The sequence below is a fragment of the Lynx canadensis genome, chromosome E2 (genome assembly GCF_007474595.2).
Source record: "Lynx canadensis isolate LIC74 chromosome E2, mLynCan4.pri.v2, whole genome shotgun sequence".
Classification (NCBI taxonomy): domain Eukaryota; kingdom Metazoa; phylum Chordata; class Mammalia; order Carnivora; family Felidae; genus Lynx; species Lynx canadensis.
Window position 1 is genome coordinate 28,409,418 of NC_044317.1, and position 26,952 is coordinate 28,436,369.

General features: G+C 46.7%; 1 protein-coding gene across 2 annotated transcripts in view; it reads right to left on the reverse strand.

Annotated features, from left to right (window-relative positions):
* GNAO1 (G protein subunit alpha o1) overlaps nucleotides 1-26,701 on the reverse strand; it is a 172,781-nt gene extending 146,080 nt beyond the window's left edge. Inside the window, exons 1-2 of one of the 2 annotated variants that reach the window (XM_030298706.1) lie at nucleotides 25,822-26,697; nucleotides 25,556-25,598 (exon numbers count right to left, since the gene is read on the reverse strand). In XM_030298706.1, coding sequence (XP_030154566.1) covers nucleotides 25,556-25,598; nucleotides 25,822-25,939 — 161 coding nt within the window. In that variant the 5' untranslated portion in view covers nucleotides 25,940-26,697. Of the gene's footprint in view, nucleotides 1-25,555; nucleotides 25,599-25,821 lie in introns of both variants that reach the window. The other variant, XM_030298707.1, reaches the window with a different exon arrangement.
* Between the last annotated feature and the right edge of the window lie 251 nt (nucleotides 26,702-26,952).

A 26,952-nucleotide genomic window follows, 5' to 3' on the forward strand; every position in this document is an offset into this window, starting at 1 on the left:
GGCTAGTCACAGCTTAATAGCCGTTCTTGACATTTCCTAGAATATCAGAAACATGCATCGGACATTTGGATCACAATGCGAAACACAACAGAACTGACTTCAAATTATGAGCTATTTGGCACCTCCTTGCCTCCATCTGAGTAAGTGCCTCTTCCCTCCTAGGAACATACACAGCACATTCTCTGCCCCTTACCAGACTTTACCCTGTGTTACTGTTTATTTACCTATGTGTTCTCTCTCTCCTACTCGATTTGAAGCTAATCAGAAAAAAGATCCTGGATGTAGCATTCATACATAACACAATGTGAATGGTAACCCTGGAATAATGCAATACAGGGTCCTAGAAAACTCTTGGGATGACATCCAGGCCAAACCCCAGGAGGGTGAACCTGGACAACAGATTTGCTTTAGTTTTTCTCATCTGTAAGAAGAAAGTCATAATAAGTAACTCACGGTGTAATGTCTGATGACCAAATAATCTTAATGCATGTAGAACACCTGGAACCTGGCAGACTTTCAACAAATGTGGCCCTCCTACTTCTCTGAGTTCCCTACAGTTTCCAGCCAAGGGCTTCTTCATACATACTTATTTAAAAAGATGGATGAAGGGGCACCCGGGTGGCTTGGTCCGTTAAGCACTGGGCTTCAGCTCAGGTCATGAACTTGCGGTTTGTGAGTTTGAGCCCCGCACTGGGCTCTGTGCTGACAGCTCAGAGCCTGGAGCCTGCTTCAGATTCTGTGTCTCCCTCTCTCTCTGCCCCTCTGCCACTCACGCTCTCTGTCTCTCAGAAATAAACATTAAAAATTTTTTTAAAAAACAAAAAGATGGGTAAAGAAAGAGTCAACACTCGACTCTAATGATAGGGGTCTCCTGCCCTGCCCCCCCCCCCACTCCCCGTAGGCAGCACAGAAGCCACTATGTCAGCGGTATGGGACTTTTTAGAATCCAGGCTCATAACAGAAAGATGTAGAGGCTCAGCCCATATAACCAGCATTCTGAATTGAATATGCACACTACCTTGCTGCAAGCATTTAGCTAAATCTGGTGTCCTGTTAAAAATGACTATGCAGCAATCACCTTGAATTGAGCCAGAAGACCCAGTCTGTCACTTTTTCGCTGAATTGTAAATCAGAGAGCTCACAAGTGATGCTGCAGCAGAACTCTGAAGGCAAGGACATGTCACAGGGGGCCTTTATTTATTAAGCAAACTCAAAAGATTAAAGGTTTCAGGATGGAAAAACTTACCAAATACAGCAAATAATCTATCCCAAGACCCAAGTCATGGAAAATATAGCTAGTGCACAAAGCAGTTGTGTTCAAACGAGACTTTTTTTTTTCTGCCCCCAGTCTCTGCTCAATAAAGATGTCCTCTCAAGGCCCAGCAGCCAGCCTTGCTCATGGTAGTATTAGCTACTTAATTGAGCCCTGAGCAAAGTTCTTTACCTGGATTAACTCCTCTAATCCTTAGTACGACCCTGTAGGGCAAGTGCTGTCATTATCCCCAGTTTACAACTGAGGAAACTGAGGCACCAGGACAGTAAGCAGGTTATCAAGGTCATACAGCTAGTAAGTGGCAGGGCCAGGGCCAATGAACCCAAGGCAGGCTGCCTCTAGAGCCTGCACACTGAACCACTGGACATTACTGCTCTTCAAAACCTGGGCCCTCAAACACTAGTGGAATTAAGCTGACCTTGGGGGTGTACTTTATTGATGTTTATGTTTTATGGTCCTATGAGACTTTCACATCCATGATCTCATTTGCTACTCCAGTTAAGACTAACACAGGTCTTATCACCAATTTACAGGGGGTAAAAAACCCCAGAAGCTCAGAGAGGGTAAGGACTTGCTAATTCCTAGCCCAGCAAATGGCAGAGAAAGGACATGAATTCCTGTGCTTCACAGTGGCAAGCAGGTTTGTGCCAAAGAGAGGGCTGTGATCCCGAACTTGGGTGCTTGGCAGTTCAGGGCCTCCAAAGTGGGTGCTGGGGCATCCTTTCCCAGTCCTCCACTTGCAGGTACAAATGTGGGGGATGAAGGAAGTTCACAGAAGGCGGATGCTAGTAGTTGAGTGGGGAAAAACTAGGGTGTGGGAATGTCCTCCTCGTTTGAGTACCCCCACCTGCTCCCCACAGAATCAGACTTTCCCAAGGCTGGTAGATTCAGAGGGGCATTGCGTAATTTCCCAGGCCCTTTGTTTAACAAAAAATACTATCACCGCCTTTTAAAGGCTTGAGAAATTGTACATGGAGTAATATATATAGAACAATACATATAGTAAGACACAAAAATCTTAGGTGTACAGGTCCTCAGATTTGATTAGATTAAATGTATAGCCTACATAAGCACTGCCTAGATCGAGATATTACTTCTTTTAGGTTTTTGCCCTTAGCAGTAGGAAGGCTTAGCATTGTAGCCCTGCCACAAACTCCTCTACTGCTTAAATCTGGCCCTAACGCCTGCTGGAATGAGTTGCAAAGTGAAGGTGTGTAGGGCAAGGGAGCAGAGGCACAGGCCTAGGCTGTGGGGAAGGGAGACAGGAAGGGAATGTAGTCAGAGATGGAAGTTGCCTCCACAGTTGGACAGGCAGCAGAGCCCTTTCCTCTTCCTGCATATATTAAGTGCCCAGTAAGGAGCACTTACTATAGTTTTTCCATCCAGCCTGTGATGTGGTAGGCTCAGCAATTCTTTTTTTTAGTTTTTCAAGTTTACTTATTTATTTTGAGAGAGCGAGAGTGTGTGCGAGCAGGGGATGGGCAGAGAGAGGGAGAGAGAATCCTGAGCAGGCTCCATGCTGTCAGCACAGAGTCAGATGCAGTGCTTGATTTCACAAACCAGGAGACCATGACCTGAGCTGAAATCAAGAGTCAGATGCTTAACCGACCAAGCCACCCAGGTGCCCTAGGCTCAGCAGTTCTTAACCCACTGGGGACCCAAATATACAGGTAATACATACCACGTATGCATACTGAAGTTTCACATAAGCATTGCAAAAACTTCTATGCCCAACAGTTTACAAGAAAACTCAGAGCAGTGTAAATGGGCTACCTGACTTACTATGTAAATTTACCCTGAATATTCCTTTATGCACCTCAGACCTATCTGGCTTATGGGGTAGAAATGATTATGAATCGGGATTCCTTCCACAGGAGGTTTACAGCCCAGACGAAGAAGCAAGTCTTACACATACCAAGTGTATGTGTATTTGGTGTTTAGTACGGAGCTAAATTCTTTCTACTCTGTTTCACATCATCCTCAAACCTACTTGCCCAGGGTCACAAAGTTAACAGGTGGCACGGCGAGGATTCAGACCAGGCAGAGCTAGCACAAGAGCGGGAACACTTCTCCACTATGCTCAAACTGCTTCTCTCCAAACGGCTCACGGGCAGAGCTCTCTGCCAGGCCTGTGGTGAGCAAGTCTGTTCTGGTACCTGTGCAAGTGTGTGCGCTTGTGTGTATGTGACCAGATAAACAGAAGGGCAATCTGTTAGGGACCATGACAGCATGTTTAAAAACTCTAATGCTGTGGTGCAGGCACCCCATACAAAGTGATTTAGAGAATGGAGCGCCCCCCCGCCCCCCCCCCCCCCCCCACTCAGAGCAGATGAGAACTGAGCCGGCCCTCAGAGGCCAGGCCTGCACACAAAGAGGACAGGAAGCCTGCCTCAGCATCTAGCACAGAGGCAATATGGAGGCACGGGCATGGGTGGATCCCAGACAAGCATTCTATACAGAATGAGAGACAGCTCAGGATCAGTGTGGGAAGCTGGACCAGGGTAAGTTCTCAAAGCTAAGGACAGTTGTAGATCCTATGCAGAGGGTGAGGAAACCATGAAGTGGTTGAGCAGGATGGTGAAGGACAAAACCAGAATTTCTGGAAGACACACGAGGAGATGCTATGCGCAACACCCAGAGAAAGGCTCAGCGAGAGATGGTAGTGAGGGGCCCCAGGCCAGGCCCAGACATGCCTGCCGGGCAAGTGGGGGGAAGAAGATGACTGAGTGGGGCAGCTCATGGGCCTGGGGCTGGGAAAGAGATACTGCTACCACCTACCCAAGATGACAGAGGCGGAGCCTTCCCAAGGCACTCTTTTGCCCCTTAGAGGGCAAGGCCTGCTCAGAATCAGCACTCCCATACTGTCAGAAGGTCTGAGGATAGCACTACCCAAACATTTTTTTGGCCACCTTCATGGCTTTTATGCCTTTGAAAAAAAATGTCCTGCTACTTTAACTGCATCCTAAACCACAATTACTTATGACACCACGGTATTGATGTGTTAGGGACCTTTCGTCCTAAAACACGTTAAAATAAATAGGATAACACACGTGTTCACTTGTATACCACTAAACTTTCTGGCTGTACGTGAGGAGACCTGCCCCCTGGTTCTGGTTCCCGGGGACTCTGTACCTCAACACCATGTTTGCTTGCCTGGTGTGTTTAAGGCCGAGGCCACACCTGGGTCAGCAGCCCTGAATGAGGTCGACTGTAGGACAGCCTCCTGTCCTTGTTCAAGCCTCAGGGCTCATGGTCTGGGAACTGTGCTGTGGCAGAGCAGGCGGCAGAGCCAGGCGGCAGAGCCGGGGCCAGTGATGACCTCCTCTGCTAGGAGACCAGCAGGAAGGAGCGGCCCACCCTCTCCCTCAGTGCTGGTCTCCTGAAAGTAGCGACTGGGTCTGGCCTGGATTTGCCAAGTGACCTTAAGTTCTCATGCAGGTGAGCGGATGTCCGTGATGCCCACCACTGCGGAGGGCTCCCAGGGATGGCCCTGTCGATCACACAGCTGACCCCTGTGGCACCCATGTGTGCCTGCGTCATTTTACAGAAAGGGCCCAGCAGAACCCTTTCACCACAGAGGTTCTTCATACCAGCCTCCTGGCTGCTAAGGCCAGCCCAACATCTTTTGTAGCAAATGACAGTGCATCACTCTTATCTGGAAGCTACTTGTCCAACAATTTCTGTGAATCAGAACCCTGCCAGGAATCATGAAGGACAATGAAGAACTCTGAGCACCAGACTGCACAACAACAGCAACCCTTTCACCATCATGTACATTTGTAGAGCATTTCATGGTTGCCAACTCAGTTTTACATACTTAATGCCATGCCGTTAAGAGGCAGGAGTGCAGAGAGGTCTGGGCACTAAAGCACAAGTACTCTACTTGAAGAAGGGGTCCTCACTTATACCTTATTTATTCTTGCCCTACACACTCTTGTGACAGACCCAGTCACGTAGTTTTCCAGGCCATTACAGATTCAGAGTAGAACAAGAGAAGGGAAATAAGGCTTGAGGTAGGAACACAGAAAGCATCAAGGCATGACAGATGACAGCAAGTGAAGAGACAGGAAAATTATATAAAGCATATCAAAGTGGAGTTAATTGCATTCTAAGACCATGGGGGCAGGGCAGGGGGGCCAGGGGGTGGGAAATGGTCTGTACATCAATTGCCCTGAGGGGCACTGCTGACTTTTAGCACAAAGCAGTAAGGAAAAAATGATGATTTGGGGCCATGAGGACAAAGGTTAAATACTGTGTACAGCATTCAATTACTTTGGGTAACAACATATGACTACTTTCTTTTGTAAATGTCTCTCCTAGTTTCTAAAACGCTCCCTGAATTGATAAACAGAGTTTGAAAAGAACATTTACATTTTTAAAAAAGTAAAACCCACTCTCACAAGTAGCACTGTGACAGGACTTCCTGGCTTTTCTCCATTGCTAAAGACCTTCCTCCCATGGATCGCCAAGTAGCCTAAGCTTGCACTCTAGCACTGCAGATCCAGGCTGAAATCCAGTCTGTCCCTTCCTTTTCCCCATTAGTCCTCATTGTTTAGCTCCGGAGTTGCATAATTTACAGTCACCCTGTGAAGGGCTGTGTGTTCCCAAGTAGGAAGCTGTCACACTGAATAGAGCACTGCTGGGCTGTGTTCACAAACAGCATTTCACAATTCCTTTGCACAGCCAGTAACAGCAAACCTCCTCTTTGCGTGCAGGCAGCTCCCACCAATCAGTCAGACTGGGGGAAGGGGTGCCAGGAAGGACTGCAACCATAAATTCTCTCTAGTCCACTGTATAACAAAGCAGAGTCATAAAACCGCAACCATATTTTCAAGTCAGGACCGGAACAAGATGCCCAGGCCAACTCCTAATTTGGTTCCTAGAACCCAACAACTTGTGAACTAATTTTCTCAGTTGGGAGGGAACCATGTGGGGGGGGGTTCGAGAGGGCAGGATGAAAGTGATCTCAGGACTTTGGGTAGGAACTCAACCTAGGAGCTGACAATAGCAGGCCTGTGTGAGTCTGAAGATGATAGCACAGCTTTATTAGAGGCAGATCTGCACAGGGCGGAGGCCCGGGAGACAGCCTGGTTGAGGGGAGGAGGCCCAAAGACTTCTGTGGGTATCTAAAATCGTATACAGAAGGTGTGCAAACTGGTACATACATGAAAGAGAAACCTCCAACTTTGGAATGTCCTCTCAGTGATAAACCAAGGTGTGACCCTGAACAAATATTTCGAATAGGCTCTCTGCATCTCACTTCCTTCATCTATAAAATGGGGATAACCAAAAATCAGCCTCCAGTAAGTTAAGCTCACATATGTAGTAAGCACTGTAAATAACAGGTGTTTGGTAAATGTGATTTCCTTCTCCCCAGCTGTGTCCTTCTACCCCAACCCTTCCTGAACAGTCACTGGGAAGCAGAAATGGGAAAAATGGGACCACACTCATTCTTGCTCTGTTACTAGCAAGGCCATGGGAACCTAGACAGGTTACTCTCTTCTCTGGGCCTCATGATCTACAGATTAACCATTAGAATTTATATAAAAATTAAGTAAGGTTGATGAATACAAAATCAATATGCAATCTGTTGTATTTCTCTAGACCAGCAACAAATACAAACTGCAATTCAAAAAAGGCAGTTATAAGACCACTGTAAATATCAAGTATCTAGCTATAAATCTAACAAAAAGTATATGAGATCTCTATGGGCAACGTAAGTATTTCTGAGAGAAATTATGACAACCTAAATAAATGGTGAAATATAACATGTTCATGGATCAGCAAAACTTAAGATTTAAAGATGTCAAATCTAAAGATGTCAATTCTACCCAAACAGATTAGTATCATAAACCGAGTCTAATATTTACATGCAAACACACAGGGCCGAGAACAGCCAAACATTGATGAAGATGACCATGAGAAGAGACGGGATTTGCTAAACATCAAGACATGTTACAAAGTTGTAGTAATCAAGACAGCATGGCACTGACATAGGAATAGAGTCCAGTGGAATGGTCTAAAGAGACAAGAAACAGGTCTCTGCATATATAAACACATGACTTAAAATAGAGGTGGTTCTACAGAACAGTGCCTGAAAAAATGGCCTTTTGGATAAGCAATGCTGGCACAAACAGGTGTCTATTAGGGAAAAAAATAAAACAAGACCTCTATCTTATACCACATACAAGAATTACAGGTGAATTAAAAACCTAAATATGGAAGAAAAAAGCTTCAAAGCTTTTTGAACAGGAGGATAAAAGAGGGTAGCTTTTATCACTTAGAGATAAAGAAAGAAAGATTTCTCAAATAGGACACAAAAAACAATAATCAAAAAGGGGAATACTGAAAACTCTGACTACATTAAAAATAAGAACATCTTTTGGGGCGCCTGGGTGGCGCAGTCGGTTAAGCGTCCGACTTCAGCCAGGTCACGATCTCGCGGTCCGTGAGTTCGAGCCCCGCGTCGGGCTCTGGGCTGATGGCTCAGAGCCTGGAGCCTGTTTCCCATTCTGTGTCTCCCTCTCTCTCTGCCCCTCCCCCGCTCATGCTCTGTCTCTCTCTGTCCCAAAAATAAATAAACGTTGAAAAAAAAAATTAAAAAAAAAAAATAAGAACATCTTTTTATCACAGTTCACCATTAACAAAGCGAAAAACCAAGCCAGAGAATGGGAGGTAATATCTGTAATGAATAACACTGGAAAAGGACTAGTATCCAGAACATATAAAGAATGCCTAAAAATTACTAATAAAATTACAACCTAATTTAAAAAGTAATAAAAGCACAGGTGTTTCTCAAAAGAGGAAATCAAATGTCCAAAAAATATGTGAAAAGCTGCTAGAATATGTAAAGTAAAAGCACAATGAAATACTACTGCTTACCAATACAGTTGGCAAAAATTTCAAAGTTTGACCATACCAAATATTGGCAAGAATTTAGAACAACAGGAATTCTGTCTGCTAGTGCAAGTATAAAATGGAATAGCCACTTTGGAAAATAATGTGGAATTGTCTAATAATGGTGAAGATTCCCAGTAATTCCACTTCAAAGAACACTTCACATCCTAATGCATGTGCCTTAGGATATATATCTGCATAGGTGTTCATAGCACTATCCTTCACAATTACCCAAAACTCAAAATAACCCAAAGGTACATCAACAGTAGAATGGATAAATAAATTACAGTATTGTCATAGCCAGCAAATAACAATGTATATTATATAGTAGTGAAGTCAATAATATATAGCATATTCATCAATACACACAAATATTTGTGAATGCTACACAGAAAAATTATAAATATTCAGAAGAGAATGCTATAGCATATTATATAGCAATGAAAATAAATGGACTACAGTTATATACAACATGGATGAATAATACAAATGCAATATTGAAGAAAAGATATAAGACTTAATAATATATAACAGTATGATTCTAATTACATCCAGACCAGGAAAAACTGAACTCTATGATTACAGGATACATACATAGGTGGTAAACTCTACAAGAAGGCAAAGAAACACCATGAAAATCAAGGTAGTAGGGATCAAGAAGGGGTATTTAGGGAACTTTCCTGGCTATTAGGAACATCCTAGTTTTTTACCTAGTGAAGCTTACATGAACGTTTGCCTTTTAAAACAAATGCACACTTTGCATGTATATTTATGTCACAATAAAAAAGACTTTTTCGTTGTTAAAAAAAAAGACATTTTCTATGTACCTCCTCCAGGAAGTCTTCCCACACCCCAAACTGACGAAGGAATGCCCTCAGCATCCTGGCTATGGTGCTTATTAATTGTAAGGGCATCTCTGTTCTCAAGGCAGAGAACCAGCCTGTCTTGGCTCACCATCACATCGTATGCAGTGTTGAGCACATGGTGGGGGCTCAATAAGTATTTGTTGAATTAATCAATGACTGCATTGAAAGATCTAACTTGGTAAAGAGTAATTAATTAGCCCAGGATAGGGGTGCCTGGGTGGCTCAGTCAGTTGAGTGTCCGACTTCGGCTCAAGTCATGATCTCACAGTCTGTGAGTTCGAGCCCCGTGTCTGACTCTGTGCTGACAGCTCAGAGCCTGGAGCCTGCTTTGGACTCTGTGTCTCCCTCTCTCTCTGCCCCTCCCCTGCTCATGCTCTGTCTCTCTCTGTCTCAAAAATAAATAAAAACATTTTTAAAAATTAAAAAAAAAATTAATTAGCCCAGGACCAATCAATTGCCAACCAGTAAGAATGCACTGAGTGATGTGGCGGAAGGAGACACACACCTGAAATCAGAAGAACTGGGCTTGAGTTCCATCATGTACTGACCACATCGTCTTGAATAAATCTGTCTTCTCTGATAGTAAAAATGATATAAATAGCTCACACTGAGTTAATTTCAACTATGTGCTCAGTGCTTTCAGCTCTGTTACCTCATTCAATCCTCACAGCATATCTGCAGTGTGTTTCCTCTTTATCTCTTTTTAATAATTAAGAAACTGGGGTTCAGGGAGACTAAATAATTTTCCCCAAATCACACTGGTAGTCAATACACGGCAAAGCTAAGATCACCAAATTTCACACTTCTCTGATACTGCTACACTGACTTCTTTTCATCTCAGTTTCTGTAAGATGGGGATCCAGGGGTGTCTATGCAGCCTGACAGGACTGTTGTAAGGCCCAAAGGTGATAATGAATGTGGAAGCAGCTTGTAAACTCTCGAGTGCCATTCAAATGTAAGGAAAATAATATGTAACAGTATCTACCATGGGCCCACACAAAGGAAGCAGATGGTTTCTACCCACATTGAGTTCTCAAGCCAATTATAAAGGAAAGCTAAGTAAAACAGGAAAACTGGGAACACACATCAATAAACTGATGAGAAAGCCACCAGGTACGGCACATAATATAGGCTCAATCGTGGGACCAGCAGTGGGGGTACTGCTTAGACTGTGCAAGGCCTGTGTGCTCCATCTTCCACAAAGCAGCCAAAGGGATTTTGTTAAGGCTCACTAAAATTTTTTATTTTATTTATTTATTTATTTTTTTAATTTTTTTTTTTTCCAACGTTTATTTATTTTTGGGACAGAGGGAGACAGCATGAACGGGGGAGGGGCAGAGAGAGAGGGAGACACAGAATCGGAAACAGGCTCCAGGCTCTGAGCCATCAGCCCAGAGCCCGACGCGGGGCTCGAACTCCCAGACCGCGAGATCGTGACCTGGCTGAAGTCAGACGCTTAACCGACTGCGCCACCCAGGCGCCCCTCACTAAAATTTTTTAAACTAAATAATGTACACTTGACAAGTCAGGATTATTGAATTATAATTTAATTAAAGTAAATTCACCCTTTTTAGGTATGCAGTTTGACGAGTTTTTATAAACATAGATGGTTGTGCAACCACCATATGATTAAGAGACAGATATTTCTACTGCCTCTGAAAGTTCCCTTGTGCCCCTTTGTAGTCCTCTTTCCTGCCATCCCCCCAAAACAGTGATATGATTTCTGTCCCTATGGTTTTGCTTTTTCCAGAATGCAGAGGGATCTTTTAATACATAAGTCAGGTCAAGTTGTCCCCTATTTCAACCGCCCATGGCATTCAGCATGAAATCTAAATGCTTCTCTTGGCATGGCCACCAGGCCTTGAACAATGGCACTCCACCCCGCCAGCTTCTTTTTAAATGTTTTTTTTTTTTTTAATGTTTATTTTAAGAGAGAGAGAGAGAGAGAGAGAGAGAGAGAGAGGGAGAGAGAGAGAGACTGTGAGCGGGGGGGGGGGGGGGGGACAGAAAGAGAGGGAGTCACAGAATCCGAAGCAGGCTCCAGGCTCTGAGCTGTCAGCACAGAGCCCGATGTGGGGCTCAAACTCACGGATCATGACCTGAGCCGAAGTAGGACGCTCAACTGACTGAGCCACCCAGGTGCCCCCCACCAGCTTCTTTAATCCCATTTTGTGTCACTTTTCCTTTCCTAAGGTCCAGCCTCTCTAGCTTTCTTTCTGCTCATTTCTGCCTCTGGGCTTCTGCTTCTATTCCCTGTTCCTCAGATCTTTTTTGACCTGCTTCCCTATCCTTCATTTCTGCAGACCACTCTCTTGTTTTTAAGCCTTATTTCCTCCTTTAGAACATATCACTGTCTGAAATGACCTTGCTCATTCATTTACCTGTTTACTATCTTCCTTCTCCAAAACTGTAAGGTCCTTGAGGGCAGGCAGCTTGTCAGTCTTCCTAAGAGCTCTGTTTCTGGAAACTCAGTGCCAACACACGATTGGTCTAACACCAGTAGTCACAGAATGAACAGACACGTGCCAAAGAAGTTAGGGAATAGTGAGGTCCACATAGTTGACACTTCTAGGAAAGGGTTCAAAAAAGACAGGCCTTTTTGTACACCAGGGAAAAAAGGTAGAAGACCAGGAATGACTCAGAACCAGATGCCTTTCTACCATCTACCCAGAGCCCCCCGACTGACAGGGCCACAGGGTGCCTGAGAGATAGAGCCAGCACCTCCCTTACACTTGCCCTCAGGCTTGTTTCTCTCCTGAGGCATGGGTCCCTCCAGCTCTTCTTTGCCTACCCTGGCTGGAGCTCCCCCACATAGCCAGCTCAGGCTACAAGCCTTCTTTCTCCTAGCCATGTGAGCTCACAAAGAGGGGACCCCCAAGGTTGTTTTGTCTTTGCATTCCAGGAACATCTTCAGCACTCCTCCCCAGGGAAGAGCAACATAGGACTCTGGTCTCGTAAACCCTGATACCATTCGGAGTCATATTCCTCCCGCACAGGGCTCCACACTCTCAATGGAGAGTACACGTGGACGCACATGCACTGGTGTCCACAATTCCCTGAGCTGATGTCCCAGTTTTCTTTCTCAATTAGCACTAGACTTCTAAAAGCTTAATTTTGTTATAATTTATTATCTCAGTTGGGGGTGGCCAAGGGAGAAGGCAGGGAATTCCTCTGCCACGAGAACATCTGTTTTGTTGGACAGCAAAATTTAAATTATGACCTCAAGATTTGAGCAAGAGCTTATAGAATATCCGGTCTAGTTTTCTAACGTTATATGTGAAGATACTAAGGCCTAGGGAAGCTCCAGAACTTGCCTGGGGCCACCAAGCTAAATAGGGACTGAGTTGGGGTAGCACTCAGGTTTCTTTACTCCTAGGCCAGACTTATCCACCCTAAAATGTTCTTGAGTTTGGCTTCTCTCCCTTTCCCTCCACTGAAACTGCTCTTTTGAAAGCCTCCATCACCAAACACGATAGCTCCTTCTCAGTCCTTATCTAGCTTGGCAATGCCAGGGAACAGAACCACCATAGAACAGATCCGTGCTGTCACACAGAACTAACCAAGGCACAGTCCCTGCCTGCAGAGCGCCCAGCAGGGTTCTCCTCCACTCCTCTGACTCCCAGCCCCTTTTCCCAGTTGGAGCTTCTTAGGAGTCTAGAGCTTACCGAAGGCAGGTTTCCCAGCTCACCTCCACAACTGGGGTCGGGGGAAGGGGACCCTTCTCCTCTCCATGTGCATACCACCCCAGGGAAACTGCATCTGCTCTCATGGCCTCACTGTGCATGGCAGCTGAGCCCAGTCCTTCTTCCAGCCCTGACCTCCCTTCCAAATGCTAGAATGACTTCCTAAGAAGACTACCGAACACTGGGAGCGGAACATAAAAGTTATCCTTCAAGGAGCCAAAATTCGTGCTTGTGGTCTGACTTGCCCTCTTCCTTCTACTATTACCCCTCTCCTTGTTCTTATGCCTCTTAACTTGATGTCATCACTAAACTCCAACACCAGATTCAAAACGTGGAGGACTCCTCTGATCTACTCTTTCCCCATACTCAAGCAGACAGCAGGTCTCACCTACTCCGCCTCCAAAATCTCTTCCCCACCCCGTTCCTCGTGGCCCTTCCTTCCAATTTCCTAGTTCAGACTACAAAAATCTCTCTGCTTTTAAGCCTCTTGTCTACTCTTCCTCTTCAAGCTCTGCCGACTTGGCACCCTACTACCCTACCACAGAGGGAAAGGCACCCTAATCTGTATTCAAAGTATATACACCTTGGCAAGGCGGTCTGGGAACCCTCACAATGTAGCTCCACTCTTCTTTTCTAACCACTTCTCCTTATAGTCCCACAAAACCCCAATGCTTCGGTCATGTAAGACTGCTCACTGCTCCCTGATGGTGCCCTGCACAGTGGAGTACTGCTTCTGCGCTTTATCTCACACTGTTTCTTCTTCCTGCGTGAAGAGGAGAGAATTCCAGCTCACATTAGTTTATGTAAAAGAAAGGATTTATTAGTTCACATAACTTTCAGGTCCATAGAGGCAGCTTCAGAGATTATAATAATTATCATCAGATGTCTTTCTGGCTTCCTCTGTCTCTTTCTGTCTTCTCCTCATTCCCTCCCTCACGCCCCAGTCTCTTAAAGCCTCAGTCTTTCCCATGAGAAGCGAACTTCCTCCTTGCAGTGTAATGGAGACATGGAAATGTGGCCACAGGAAGCTCTAGGCTTTCATCACTCCAAACCAGTGAAGACCTTTGATGAAGAGCTTGTTTCCCCTACTGACTATAAAATTCCAAAGAAGGACTCTGTCTGGCTTGGATTGAGTCATATCCCATCCTCCAATCACTGTGGCCAGGAGAATGGGATTTTGTGAATGGCAAGGCCTGAGTCACACACTCACTTCTTATCTTCAAGTGGCAGGGGGCAGTGATGGGCAGCCTCACCGGAGCAGCCTGGAAAGAGTAAAACAATGGGTGTCCACTGAACTCTCATTTCTCCACCTAGCTGTCTTGAGGCATGTGTAATTCTAAGCCCTTGTCCAAATTAAACTCTTCCATTGTCTCTTATGTGCTTTCACCGCACCAGTTTGTCTCCTTCAACTGACTCAACTCTCTAACGGCAGGAATTGGATCCCTCAGTGATCAGCAAAAGGTTTTAACCAAAGGTGTGGCTCCAGAAAATCTTTCAGTCTGCAATTACGGTGCCTGAATATTTGTTTATGAAGTTATTTCCTGAGTCCCCTGGGACTTGACTTGCTTACCACCGAATCTCCAAGCTCCTAGAACAGTGCCTAACACATACCAGGTGCTAGATAAATACTGGGTAAATGAATACATGAATGGTTTGAATGGAAGAAAGGTTACCAGCCTTTGGTGTGTCCCAGTAAATGAGGACAGCTGCTTTTTAATGCTCCTTACTTGAGAAAAAAAGAGAAGGCAGGAACTCCCTCAACATCTTGTGCCCACCATCCCGCCTCCAAATTTCCCTATCCTTACGGCCTATTCCCTTTCCCCGCACTCCCTATCTCCCTATCCTTACGGCCCCTCTGGCAGTCTCAGGGCAGGTGACACACATTCACATCAACATCAGGTTGCTCAACCATACTCTGCACCCTGTTTCTGCCCATCCTCTTAGGGCTCTGCTCCTTCTATCACTTCTTTTTTCCCGTACCTTCAACATCTCCCTCCATCTGGGCTCTTCCTTTTCTGCTTCTCAGTGGATCCAGGTCCCACCTTGCTAGCCAAATGAACAATAAAGCCTTTGCTCAACCCTATTCACTGCATTCCTGCCTCCCTCTGTCCCTTTCCTTCTAGAACCCAGGTGTCTTTTCCAGGAGTCTCCATTCACAGCCTCCACTTCCTCAGTACCACTTACTTAACTCCTACTGCAATCTGGCTTTTCTCCTGCCACTCCACCGGAATTGCTCTTGCCAAGTTCACCAACAACTTTCCAGACCCACTGGACATGTGTCTGTCTTCAGCTTATTTGACTACTGCAGTATCTGACTCAATTAACCCCGTCCTTCCTTGGCTTTCATGCTGCTGCTCTACCTCGGTTTCTTTTCCATCCTTCAGCTCATCCTTTCTCAGTTTCCTTCGCAGGCTCCTCTTCCTAAATGACTGTCACATCCTGGAGCTGGGGTGTGTGCACGTGGCAGGGGGTGCATCCTCTGCCTTTTCACTCAGCCTGGTGAGGTTACCGACTTTCATGGCTCCCACTGCCCACAGCACCACAGAATTCCAAATTGATCCTTCTCCCCAAGTGTGTCCTACACCCTACTCCACATATCTGACTGCCTGCCAGGGATCTCCACTTGGCTGATCCACAAAAATCACCAACATGAACAAAATTAAGTCTTCATTTCTCTCCCCAAGCCTTCCTTCTCCCTCCAGCATTCCTCCATCTCAGGGAATGGCACCGTCATCCCACCAGTAGCCCAAACCAGGAATCCTGGACCCAGTCTTGTCTATATCCTTTATTTATTTATTTTTTAAGGCAATCTCTACACACAACATAGGGCTCAAACTCACAACCCTGAGATCAAGAGTCTCATGCTCTACCAACTGAGCTAGGTGGGTGCCCCCTTGTCTATATCCTTCAAAATGGAGCTCCTCCCCAATCCCCTTTCAACTAATCAAATAAGTTCAATTATTCCACTGCCCAAATACCCTTTTCCCATTCCACTCCTTTGAGTTTCTTCTTAATCTATTCCCACCTGGATCACAGAAATAAATTTCCACATGGTCTCTTAACCTCTGGACATGATTCTCTCTAGTCCACGTAGGTGATCTTCCTAAAGTGCAAAAAATGATCCTGCCACCCATTTCCTTAGAACCCTATGGTTCTTGAAAGTTCTCATCACAAGAAAAACATCTGTAACCATGTGTGGTGATGGATGTTAACTGGACTTATTGTGGTGATCATTCTGCAATTTACGCAAATATCAAATCATTACATTGTACACCTGGAAGTAATATGATGTTGTTAATCACACCTCAATTAAAAAAAAGCCCTTCTGTGCCATCTCATTGTATTCAGAATAAAATCTAAAGTTATTAGCACAACAGACAAGGCCCCACAATCTATCTCTGTCTCCTCTTTCATCCTTCATCTCTGGACACTCCTCAAATCAAGTATTTTACATCCTCAGCCTGCTTCGTGTGGTGACATATCTTAGCACCTTTTTACATGTTGGTCCCTCTGCCTGGCATTCCTTCTTTTGTTTTGTTTTTTAATGATTATTTTTGGGAGAGAGAGAGAGACAGAGCATGAGTGAGGGAGGGGGAGAGAGAGGGACGGAGACAGAATCTGAAGCAGGCTTCAGGCTCTGAGCTGTCAGCAGAGAGCCTGATGTGAGGCTCCAACTCACGAACTGTGAGATCATGACCTGAGCTGAAGTCAGACGCTTAACCAACTGAAACACCCAGGCGCCCCTTGGGATTCCCTTTTCCACCTGGCTAACTACCACTAGTTTTTAGGACTCAGCCCATGTGTCATTTTCTACCCAAACTTCCTGCCTAGATTTGGTGGCCTCCAATCTCCTGTGGGGAGAACTGGCTGCTTGCTCTGAAGTATAAGCGTCTTTTACACGTAACTCCCTTTAGGCTGAATTTCTTAAGGGCAAGGACTGAGGCCTTCCTCTCTACTTCCATGACACCATGCATATGTCCAGCATTTGATAAATGCTCAGTAAATGCTTGTGGATGAAAAGATGGATGGATGGATGGATGGATGGATGGATGGAAGGTGGTTGAATGGATGTATATACTACTATCCTGTCTTTCTCAAGTCTCCTCTGAATCACCTGCTTCTACCAAAGCCAAAGTCTTCAGTGGCAGCACCCACAAATGGCCCACATTTCTGAGGCAGCAACAGAAAATTATTTCAGAGGCTGTCCAGATGAGGGTTAGGAAACACTCTGGTGTCAGAATTAATGTCATATGTGAGGACGGCCACCACCTCCACCTCCAAAAATCCAGCACCAATCAAACACTTGCTATTCTCTCAGCCACTGATCTCAACCAAAGTTAGTGACATCCCATTTGCTGATGGGCACTGGGTCCCAGTCTGCCAGCTCTCTTTTGTCCACACTGGTGGTGGTCTAGTAAGGACCACGTAGTGTTAGAATGGAAAGGACATAGGCTTTGGAATTAAATAAACTGTGGCCTTATGAAGCTGTGTGGTCTCGAGCAAGCCACCCAACTTCTCTGAGCTTCACTTCCTCATCTGTAAGATGGAGTTGATGACTGTATTTCCGCATAGGTTGATGTGAAAAAACAAATGAAGATAATGGATTGGATTGAAAATGATCAACGCTATAAGCATCAAAGGCTTTCAATGTTATTATGCTGGCTTATGTAGAAATGAGTTTGCATTCCCTGTGACCCTCATTTCTTTCTCTTTTCTTCATTTAGCAAGCATTTGTGAAGCACCTCCTGTGTGCCAGACATTGCACTCAGTGCTGTATTATGAGCAAAAAGAAGTCACCATCTCTGCTTTAGGAAGCCCTGGTAAGGAAGGGGCACCAAGACTAGCAAAGGAGACATATATTAAACACATCATTAATTTACAATGTGTAATAAACATTAGTGCTCTGAGCCTCTGGAGGTGGGTGACCCAGAGTTGATTTTATGACATGGGGAAGCTGTCCCTGTAAAGTATCAATTTTCCACAGAAAGCCTGTCAATTGGCTATGACATGGGCAGAGAATCCAGGGTAAATTCTTGCCATGGAATACTATCCTTACATACTATTCCCCTTTTCTCTTTCCTCCTTCTTGGTTAAGAAATTAAGCGAGTAGGGGGACAAATTCAGGGCACTATTAGCCTTGCAGGATTTTATTTTACTTTATTATTTTTTTGTGTGTGCTATGAAAAGCACAATGTTTTTCCTCTCCTCTGTAAAGAAAATTAGAACTAAAGATGGCTCAGCAGATAAAAGCTGTGGGCGGTAAATACTCCCACTATTCCCCCCTGCATTTCAGGCTTCTAGGTTTCTCTCTGCATTTACTGGATCTTAGAGCTAAGAACCTGAAAGAGGCCTGAGAGATCCTGTGGTGAAAGCCCACGTTCTAATTAAGAGATGAACAAACCAAGGCTCTGAGGGGCTAAATGACCTGCCCAAAGTCGAATCAGAGAATGAGTCAAAACTAAAACACAGTTCTACTGATCCTCCCCATTTACTGGTCTGCGGGCAGACCCCTGGGATCTGAGGCACCTGAACCCAAGCAAGTTCCTTCACCTGCAGCCACCCCTGGTGGGGCCAGGCTGTCTTTATTTCTAAGACTCCTGGAAGCCACCGACAAACCACTTCTCCCTCTAACATGTCACTGGGGCTCTCCTCCCAGAAACATCCTGTTTTTCACCAGCAGGATACTTTCGGATCCTCCTCTTTGGTTTGAGAACCACATCTGCATGAAGAGTTTGGTTAGAGGTGGTTTCCTCAAAATGCCTCTCAGGACTACGACTTTCTTGGCTGACAAAGCTTTGTGGTTGAGGTCGCTTTTCTACAATCATCTTGGCCTTCAAAGAGCTTTCATGGGTACCCCCTCCCCCCCCCCCCCCCCCACCGCAGGATGGAACTATAAATGATGCTTTTATGTTTAGAACCTTGCATCAAAGACCTCAAGACCCTGACATGAAGGTAGCTCCCGATTTCATGGGCCACTTAAGACAGGGAAGGAGCTGGGGGAAACAGTACCCCCAGAGGGGCAGGTGGCGGGAGGAGCCACTAGCCTTAACTCCTGGTCCAGTGCTCTTTCCCACTCTTTGTGACATCACTCCAGCTTCTTGGGTTGAAGCAGCTGCACCATCAAAAATGTCACATCAGTTATGACAACACAGTTTATTATATAACTCGTACTGCAGAGCACCAAGGGGGAGAAGCCATAAGCATGAACCACTGCACTCCCCTTCTGGCTTTTAAGGAAGACAAGGCCCACATACTTGAAAAGACAACTCCATATGGGAAGGGAACACCCACTAATCAATCAAAGGAATGAAAACTATAGCTGACGTCTGTATAGTGATTTCTAGAACACTGTTATAAGGGCATTTGCCCACAACAACTCCTTTAGGTGGTGTTTTTATTATCAGCCCCATTTTTATAGGCAAAGACACTGAAACTGAGGTACAAAAAGTAAAGTGACTTGTTTAAGTTACTAACACCTAGTCAGTGGTAGAGCTAAGATTTGATGCTAGGCAGTCTGGTTCCAGCGTCCACGCTCTTAATCACCTCTCAATTTTAGAGAAGCATGCTAAACTCCTTCTCGAAAAAAGAAACTAGCTTTTCTTTGAACCGGTAACAGGCCACTGCTCCTTCCTCTCTTCCCCCTCTACGCTAATGACTGATTTGCCGGACGGTGTCTTTTCTAACCAGTACTGTGTAGTATGCGCGAGAAGCACAGGATAGATAAAATAAGAATGTGATACAAATTTAAACAAATTCTTAGAATGGAGATCATTTGAGTACCGTCAACGTGTTTACGGTGATGCAGTCCATAAGTAAGGTAAAGTGCTCTTCTCATACTATCCACTGTTTTTAAACTCACGTAGCATGTGTGTACACACGCGCGCGCGCGCACGCACACACACACACACACACACACACACACAGCTTCCTTTCATCAAAATCAAAAGCTGTTCTTTGCTAGTGTCAAGTTTGGGGGTAACCCTTTCCAAAATGTCTTTTTTCATTTTGAAATCATCCCCTTCCCAGCTTGTCTACTGTCTTTCAGATCACGACGTGCTCTTGTGATAATGATCTGTCTAGCTTCATTAGACAGGAGACCCTGAAGACACCCTGGGAGACAGCTAACCCAGTCCCTGCATCCAGATGGACTGACCACATGTCAGAAAAACAGGACCTTATTCTACTCACATTAAATCTCCAGTGTTCATAGAGATAGAGTGCTGTGAGCAGCTGAGAAACATGAGTGACCCCGTCCTATCTTTAGCAGATGTGGTGTACTAAGGAGAACAATCATAATCTGGGGAGTTCCGAGTGGTAAAGAAACAAGCCAGTACTCCGACTTTGAGCACTATAAATGTAATCTAGTCCCACACGGAAAGAGAACAGAAATTCTGATTCCTTTAGAGCCATGGCAATCCCAAATGAAGCCTCATCCATGTAATCTAGTCAGAAACAACCCTTTTAACAAGCAGACAGGTTCTACTTCAGAATTCAACAGGTAACTCAGGTTCAAGAGTTCCATGGCTGACTCCTGAGGAGATCAGGTGGACTGTTTGCTACTTTTCTGGCAAGAAGGTCTGCTGGTATTTACAGCTCAGTGAACAGTAAGCAAGGAGAGAGCACCATCCATCAGCGAAGGAGAACTCATCTGCTACTTGATCCGACATTCTGTTTGCGCTCACGCTGTCTCCAGAGAGCAAGGTGCATCCATTTGAATAAACACGGAGAAGGGAGGAAGGGGGAGGGGCAAAGCAGCCAAAGAGATGATTGCAGAAATAACAAGTCCACAAGCCTAGAAGGGTGGTTCTCCAGAGTGCTGCCTCAACATGGGACCCTTTGGGGACATGCAGGAAATGCCCTTTTAGATGGCTGCACTTTTACAGAGTAATGGCTGCAAGTGGCCATTCCCTTCCACTCATTACTGCCACTCGGGAGGTGCTGAACAGCAGTGTGCTGACTGAACACAGGCTTGTTGTGAACCTAAGCCAAACAGAAGACACCCTAGTTACAAAAGCAGGGTCAGCTGGTGGGAGGAAGCCACCAACTTTTGGCAGGAGGTGACGTTTTATTTATTTATTTTTTTAATGTTTATTTATTTTTGAGAGAGAGAGACAGAGTGTGAGCAGGGGAGGGGCAGAGAGAGAAGGAGACACAGAATCTGAAGCAGGCTCCAGGCTCTGAGCTGTCAGCACAGAGCCCGATTCGGGGCTCGAACTCATGGACCGTGAGATCATGACCCGAGCTGAAGTCGGACGCTCAACCGACTGAGCCACCCAGGCGCCCCATGGGGGAGGTGACGTTTAAAAGACTACCTTCTCCAACAGGATGGGGTCTGTCCTCTGAATCATAACCCACTATAAGGGCTGGGATATTTGTACAAGAAATGACGTCTTCACCGGACAAACCCTGGCATTTGTTTTACAATGGCACTGAGCAGGCACCTTGGGAATGAGTGCACATCCAGAGTACTCCATTTTATTTTGTCCATTTATATTTAAAGCCAGCAGCTTGTAAGCCACACCTCATTGCCACCTTCCAACTCCCTATCTCCTAAAAGTCCACCTAATGCTCCAGACACAGGGAGCCTGAATGTGACATCACAGAGAACTCAACACCTCAAATGAGGGCAAACTGCAGTTCTTATAGCACCTCCACAGCTCATTTTACATTTTCCTCAGGTAGAATGCCCAAGCACTTGTCACTGTTTGTTCAAAACGGGAAGTCACTAAAAAGGATATTCTATTGATTTCATACTTCATAAAATATAATTCTTTAAGAGATTTCTTGGTAAGGATTTTGGTAATTAAATAAAATGAACACCTCCTTTTAAAATTTTGATTAGTCCAGGGGTGCCTGGGTGGCTCAGTCAGTTAAGCAACCGACTTCGTCTCCGGTCATGATCTCACGGTTCATGAGTTCAAGCCCCATGTAGGGCTCTGTGCTGACAGCTCAGTTCAGAGCCTGGAGCCTGCTTCGAATTCTGTGTCTCCCTCTCTCTCTGCCCCTCCCCTGCTCATGCTCTTGCTCTCTCAAAAATAAACAAACATCAAAAAATAAATAAATAAGTAAAACAAATAAAAAATAAAATTTTGATTAGTCTGAATAAAACAGTCCCATGGATTGCAAAAATGATGAGGTCCATATCACAGGTGAGGTCATCGCCTCCTAACAAGCACAAGTTAAATACCACATATTTAAAAAGGTCACTGTTCATGGTGTGTGTAAAATTTTATTTGTGCTCTTTCAATGATTGTTATTTCTTAGAACTGAAATGTTTTGGATTGTCTGACCCAGAACTCCCAAACGCTAGCTCACGATCACATATGCAAAAAAACACAACAACAACAGCCCAGCAAGCTATGTTCAAATGACACGTTTAACAAATTTAATAAAGTACTAAGAATCAGGCTTCTAAAATGACAGTCTCATCTGTGGCATCTCTTTAATGGCTGTAAGTTTCCCATTACAACATGTATCAAGCAAAAGAATTGCAAAGGTCGGTCTCCTGCAACATTTCTAGGCTGATGTGTGCGTTAATACTTTGTTTTAAGTAGCATCAGTTAGCCCTTTATCATATAACTTCAATTACTATGGCATATATGGAAGCCTATTCCTTCTAATCAGCACGCCACAACATGGATGAGAAAAGAAGCTAAATGGAATGCTCTTTGCTCTTCTGAAAACGCTGATTTAAAAGGGTCTGGAGATGTCTGAATATCAATATTCTTTCTCTCTGTCCAACAGAAACTATTAAGCCCAAGGCCCCCTTAGGAAATCATCAAGTTCTCACAGGGCATCACCCATGGAGAACTCTTTAATTTCATCTACCTGGGTAAAATAAAGCAACATCCGAATTAATTCATATGTATGGCCTGATAGGTCGGTCACTAATCACACTGCACAGACAAGTCCAAAACTGCTTTCTGGAAATGGCACCTACATTTTTGGGCCCAGCCCCACCCACGATACAGGTCTCCTGACTCAAGTGATTCTCAGTCGTGGCGATCAGGAAAATCATCTCTGCAAAGGAGGACTCAAAAGAATTTGTCACTAGGATACAGTGACACCAATCCCACATTTTGTGGTTAATAAAACAAGTCCTGCATCCAGCTTGGCACAAGGCCCTGATCTGATTTATTTCAAGCCAAGCTGGAGGGCTCACAGGAAAAGCTGCCATTCATGAATGCTTCAGGAGGACAGGATGCCAGGGTCCTTGTGCAAAATTACAGGGCCAGAAATCTTTCTGATTGACCTTTTGAACAAACATAGCCTATTTCCTATAGAGTTGGTGTGTTTAAAAAAATTAATAGTTTTACCTCAGTTTTGCCTGACATTTTTCTACAAAAAGGTGTTCTGTGGGAGTAAGAAAAGTGGGGAGTACAGGGAAAAGAGAAGAAATGTTCAGATATCTGATTTAACCATCTCAAACACCAAAGGCTTGACTTTTTCGTCTTCCTCAGTGTAACTAAATCTGAGACACATATGACTTTCCGGGGAAAGTCTACATACAGCCTTCATTTAAGATTCCCTGCCCCAGTATATAATTAGGAATTTTCATTTTAAAATGGCACACCTATTTCCTCAGAGAGCTCAGCTCTCTTTGAATAAAAAAGGTGAGGTACCCTTTGGGGGAGTCAGTATATATTTTTAAACTTCTTATTAAATCAACCTAATTTATGGGGCATGTTCGGGAAAAGCAGGTAAGGAGTTGCTTTGGTGGACGCAAAGTTAATTTGCAGACTCTAGCATACCCCCCTCCTTCGTTCTCACCGCCCCCCCCCCGCCCCACTCCTCCCACGAGTCTTTCCGAATGCCTTCGGCCCCCTCCGAAGCGGCTCGGGTTCTCTCCGCTGGGGCCCCGACTCCGTTCCGAACACTGCCGAGTCCCTCCGAGCCCCGCGCCCAGCCCGCACCGAGCTGAGCCGAGCGTCACCGAGCTGAGCCCCATCGACTTTTCCGGCCTCAGCTGGGCGCTGTCCACCACTCGCAACGCCTGAAACCTCACCCAGCCCCTGTGGCTGGGGCTTCTACCCGGCTCCGAGGCCACCACTGCAGATTACAGACTTCTTAAGTTTTGAAACATCCCCCTTTGGGAGAGAGGGGTGGCGCTGCTTGCATTTACCGACCTGCAAGGGCTCCAGGCAGATGCAACATGCACCTTGTTGCAAAGAGCAATTCCCTCGGCCCCGCCTCTCCATCCATTTGGGCTGCACAAGCTCCAGAGAAGCCCCAGGCCAAATTACCCGTGGCTCAGAGGGGTGCGGCGAGCCGAGGGGCCTCTGCAAAGAAAGCCCCAGGGAGCTCTCTAACGAAAATAAGAATATGTCAAACAGACGGGGTGGGGTGGGGGGAATTGTCTCCTAGTCGCTACTCCCTACCATCATGGCGCCGCCTAGAACCCGCTTGTCATGCCTGTTACACATGCAAGATTTTTTGCATCTTGGTTCTGAAACCGCAAGCATGCTTCGATTCCCACCCACCTTTCCGCCAAAGGGGTTTTTATTTTCCATTGTTTTCCTACGGGATGCAATTACTTCAGCTATTCTGTCAAGTTGAAAAATAATCATTTTTGTTTACTGCACAGCAACCCCTAATTAGGAGCTGTGTGTGCACGAAGGTGTCACAGCAAAGCGACGTGGAATCCTCGCTAAATGGTCTTAACGAACTCCTCCGTCCCGAACTGACAGGCCAACGGAAGCAGCAGGGCCGGGAGGCCCTGAGGGCATCCACCCCTTCCCCGCAGGCCACCCCCTCCCAAGCAAAGCTGCCTGTGGGCTCGCTAGGAATTGCCCAATGGATGGGGCAAGAAGCAAGCCTGAGAGTGGGAAGGAGGGGCGAGGCTCCTTACTGAGAAAGTGTGGAAGGGAAGAAATATCCCATTTTGTTTTAATTTTCAACCATCACTCAAATCCACCCCCAGTTAATTAGGAGGGGAAACTGATATCTAAGGCAGAAGGGGGCGGTGGCAAGTGGGGCCTGAAATCCGCATTGTGGGTAGATTACATGGAACATGGCCTATGCAGAGTGTAAATAAATACATTGATAAAGGCCACAGAGTGAAGGAAAACTGCCGGTCAGGAGACCAAACGCGGGGGGGGGGGTAAGGGATGAGGGGGGACACAAGGGACAGGCATTCAGCCTCAGCCAGAGTTCCCCTTCCACCTCTGCCTTGGATACAGCTGTGCCAGCCACATTTGCTTGGAAATCCACCCCCCTCCCCTACCACATAACCCCTTCCCCTGACCCTAGTCCTTTTGGGGGGCGGGGGCAGAAACCACAACCTCCAATTCAGCACCAAATCCATGAACAGCAGACACTTGATCCTCCACCCCAGTCTAGGGCTGGGTCCCTTCCATGTTTTAGCCAAGTTCAAAATCACTGCCCCAGGAGAAGAGCAGGGGGAAGGGACTGTGGATGTGGAAGGGGGAGGGGGTGGAGGGAGGAGGAGAGAGAAATACAGAATGAAACAGAGACATATAGATAGAAACGGAGGTAGTGATACATACAAGGGGCAAGAAAGAGTAATGATCATAATCATGCCAATAGTGTGATGTTCTGATCAATATGGCGGACACTGTCATTCATACAACTACAGGCACTCCACTTCCCTCCCCCCTCCGCAAAAAAAAACACCCACCGGGGAGCTGGGGTGGAGGACCCAGAACCAACGTAGGGCGTGGGGGAGGGGAGTCAAATCCAGGTGTGTGTGTGTGTGTGTGTGTGTGTACACGAATCAGAAACCAGGCCTGGAGAGCAATGTGTAATGAGCAAGATAATACAAATGACAAAAAATTATTCTTAATAAAAGTACAAATCCCAAGGCCACAGGGACTTACTTCATCTGCTTCACAATGGTGCTTTTTCCTGATTCTCCAGCCCCTGTTGGGACAGACGGGGGAAAAACTGGTGAGTGTCAGCTTAGGGGAAAGGGGGGGGGGGAGGCATGGAGGTAAGGCATGCGAGAGGATGGACGATCCTAGGCACACAGTGGTGCCAACTCCGGGACCAGGTCTCCCCAGACACGAGTAGGGTGGGAGAGAGGGCAGAGGTGGGTGCGGAGTGGCTGGGGTCGGGAGATGGGGGTGGCAGCCCCGGTCCTTACCCAGCAGGAGTAATTTCACGTCTTTGGCGGCGCTGATGCCATCCTCTTTGAGGTTTTTCTCAATCGCCTTGCTCCGCTCGAGGGCGGCTCTCTCCTCTGCGCTCAGAGTACATCCCATGGTGGCCCCTTCCCTGCCACAGCCCGCACGACTCGGCTGGCACGGCTCCCCGGCTCGGCGCGCCCCCCACCCCCCCAGAGAGCAGAGCCTGGGTTCAAAGGGGAAAAAACCACGATATCCTTCCCTTGGTTGAAAACAAAAATGTCGGGAAACCAGAACCCCCCAAAAAGACAGCCGCTAAGATTCCAGCAGCGGAGACTTGCGGTAGCTGGCGGGTTCTAGGGGTGTCGAGGCGAAGGTGGCCGGGGTCTGGGGCTCCGGGGCCGAGGGAAGAGGCGCCCGCGGTCCGAGGAGGCGCGGGCTGCAGGCACTGAGGCTTGTGCACGACCCAAAATAAATAAAATAATAGTTGAGGCAAGAGCCGCAGCCGGAGCCGGCGGAGGGTGGGGTGGGGGGCAGGGTGGGTCCTTCTGCCGCTGCTGCCAGAGGAGGAGGAGGCGGCGGCGCGGGGTGTGGAGGGAGTGAGAGAGGGGGTGCTGCTAGTGCATGTGCATCGCGGGTCCTCAGCCGTCGGTGCGTCCGCGGCGCCTTCGCCGACCCCTGCGCGCAGGGCAGGGTTGGGCAGGGGGCCGGGTCGGGGGGCAGGTCTCTAGCGGGAGGCGGTGTCGCTGTCTCCCAGAGCTCGCATCGCTCGGTGGAGCCTACCGGAGAGAGAGGGAGAGCGAGGGAGCCGCAGGCAGCCGGGAGCTCGAGGGAGAGAGAGAGAGAGGGGAGAGAGGCTGGGAGGGAGGGGAGAAAAAATGAAGGGAGAGCCAGCGAGCGCGCGCGCCACAGCCCGGGCGGGGGAGGGGCGAGCGCAGCGCGCGAGTGCGCCAGCGGCTCTGCGCACCCCGCACCGCAAGCCGCCCGCTGACGTCAGCAGGGCCGCGCGCCGGGCCCCCGGACAGGGGGGGTGGGGACGGGAGGCCGCGCCGGAACCGCGTCAGCTGGCGGCGGCGCGCGCGCGCGCGCGCGCGCCTTCCTCCCCCCAGCGCCCCCTTTCCCGCGGCTCCCAAGGTGATCTTTCTTTTCCT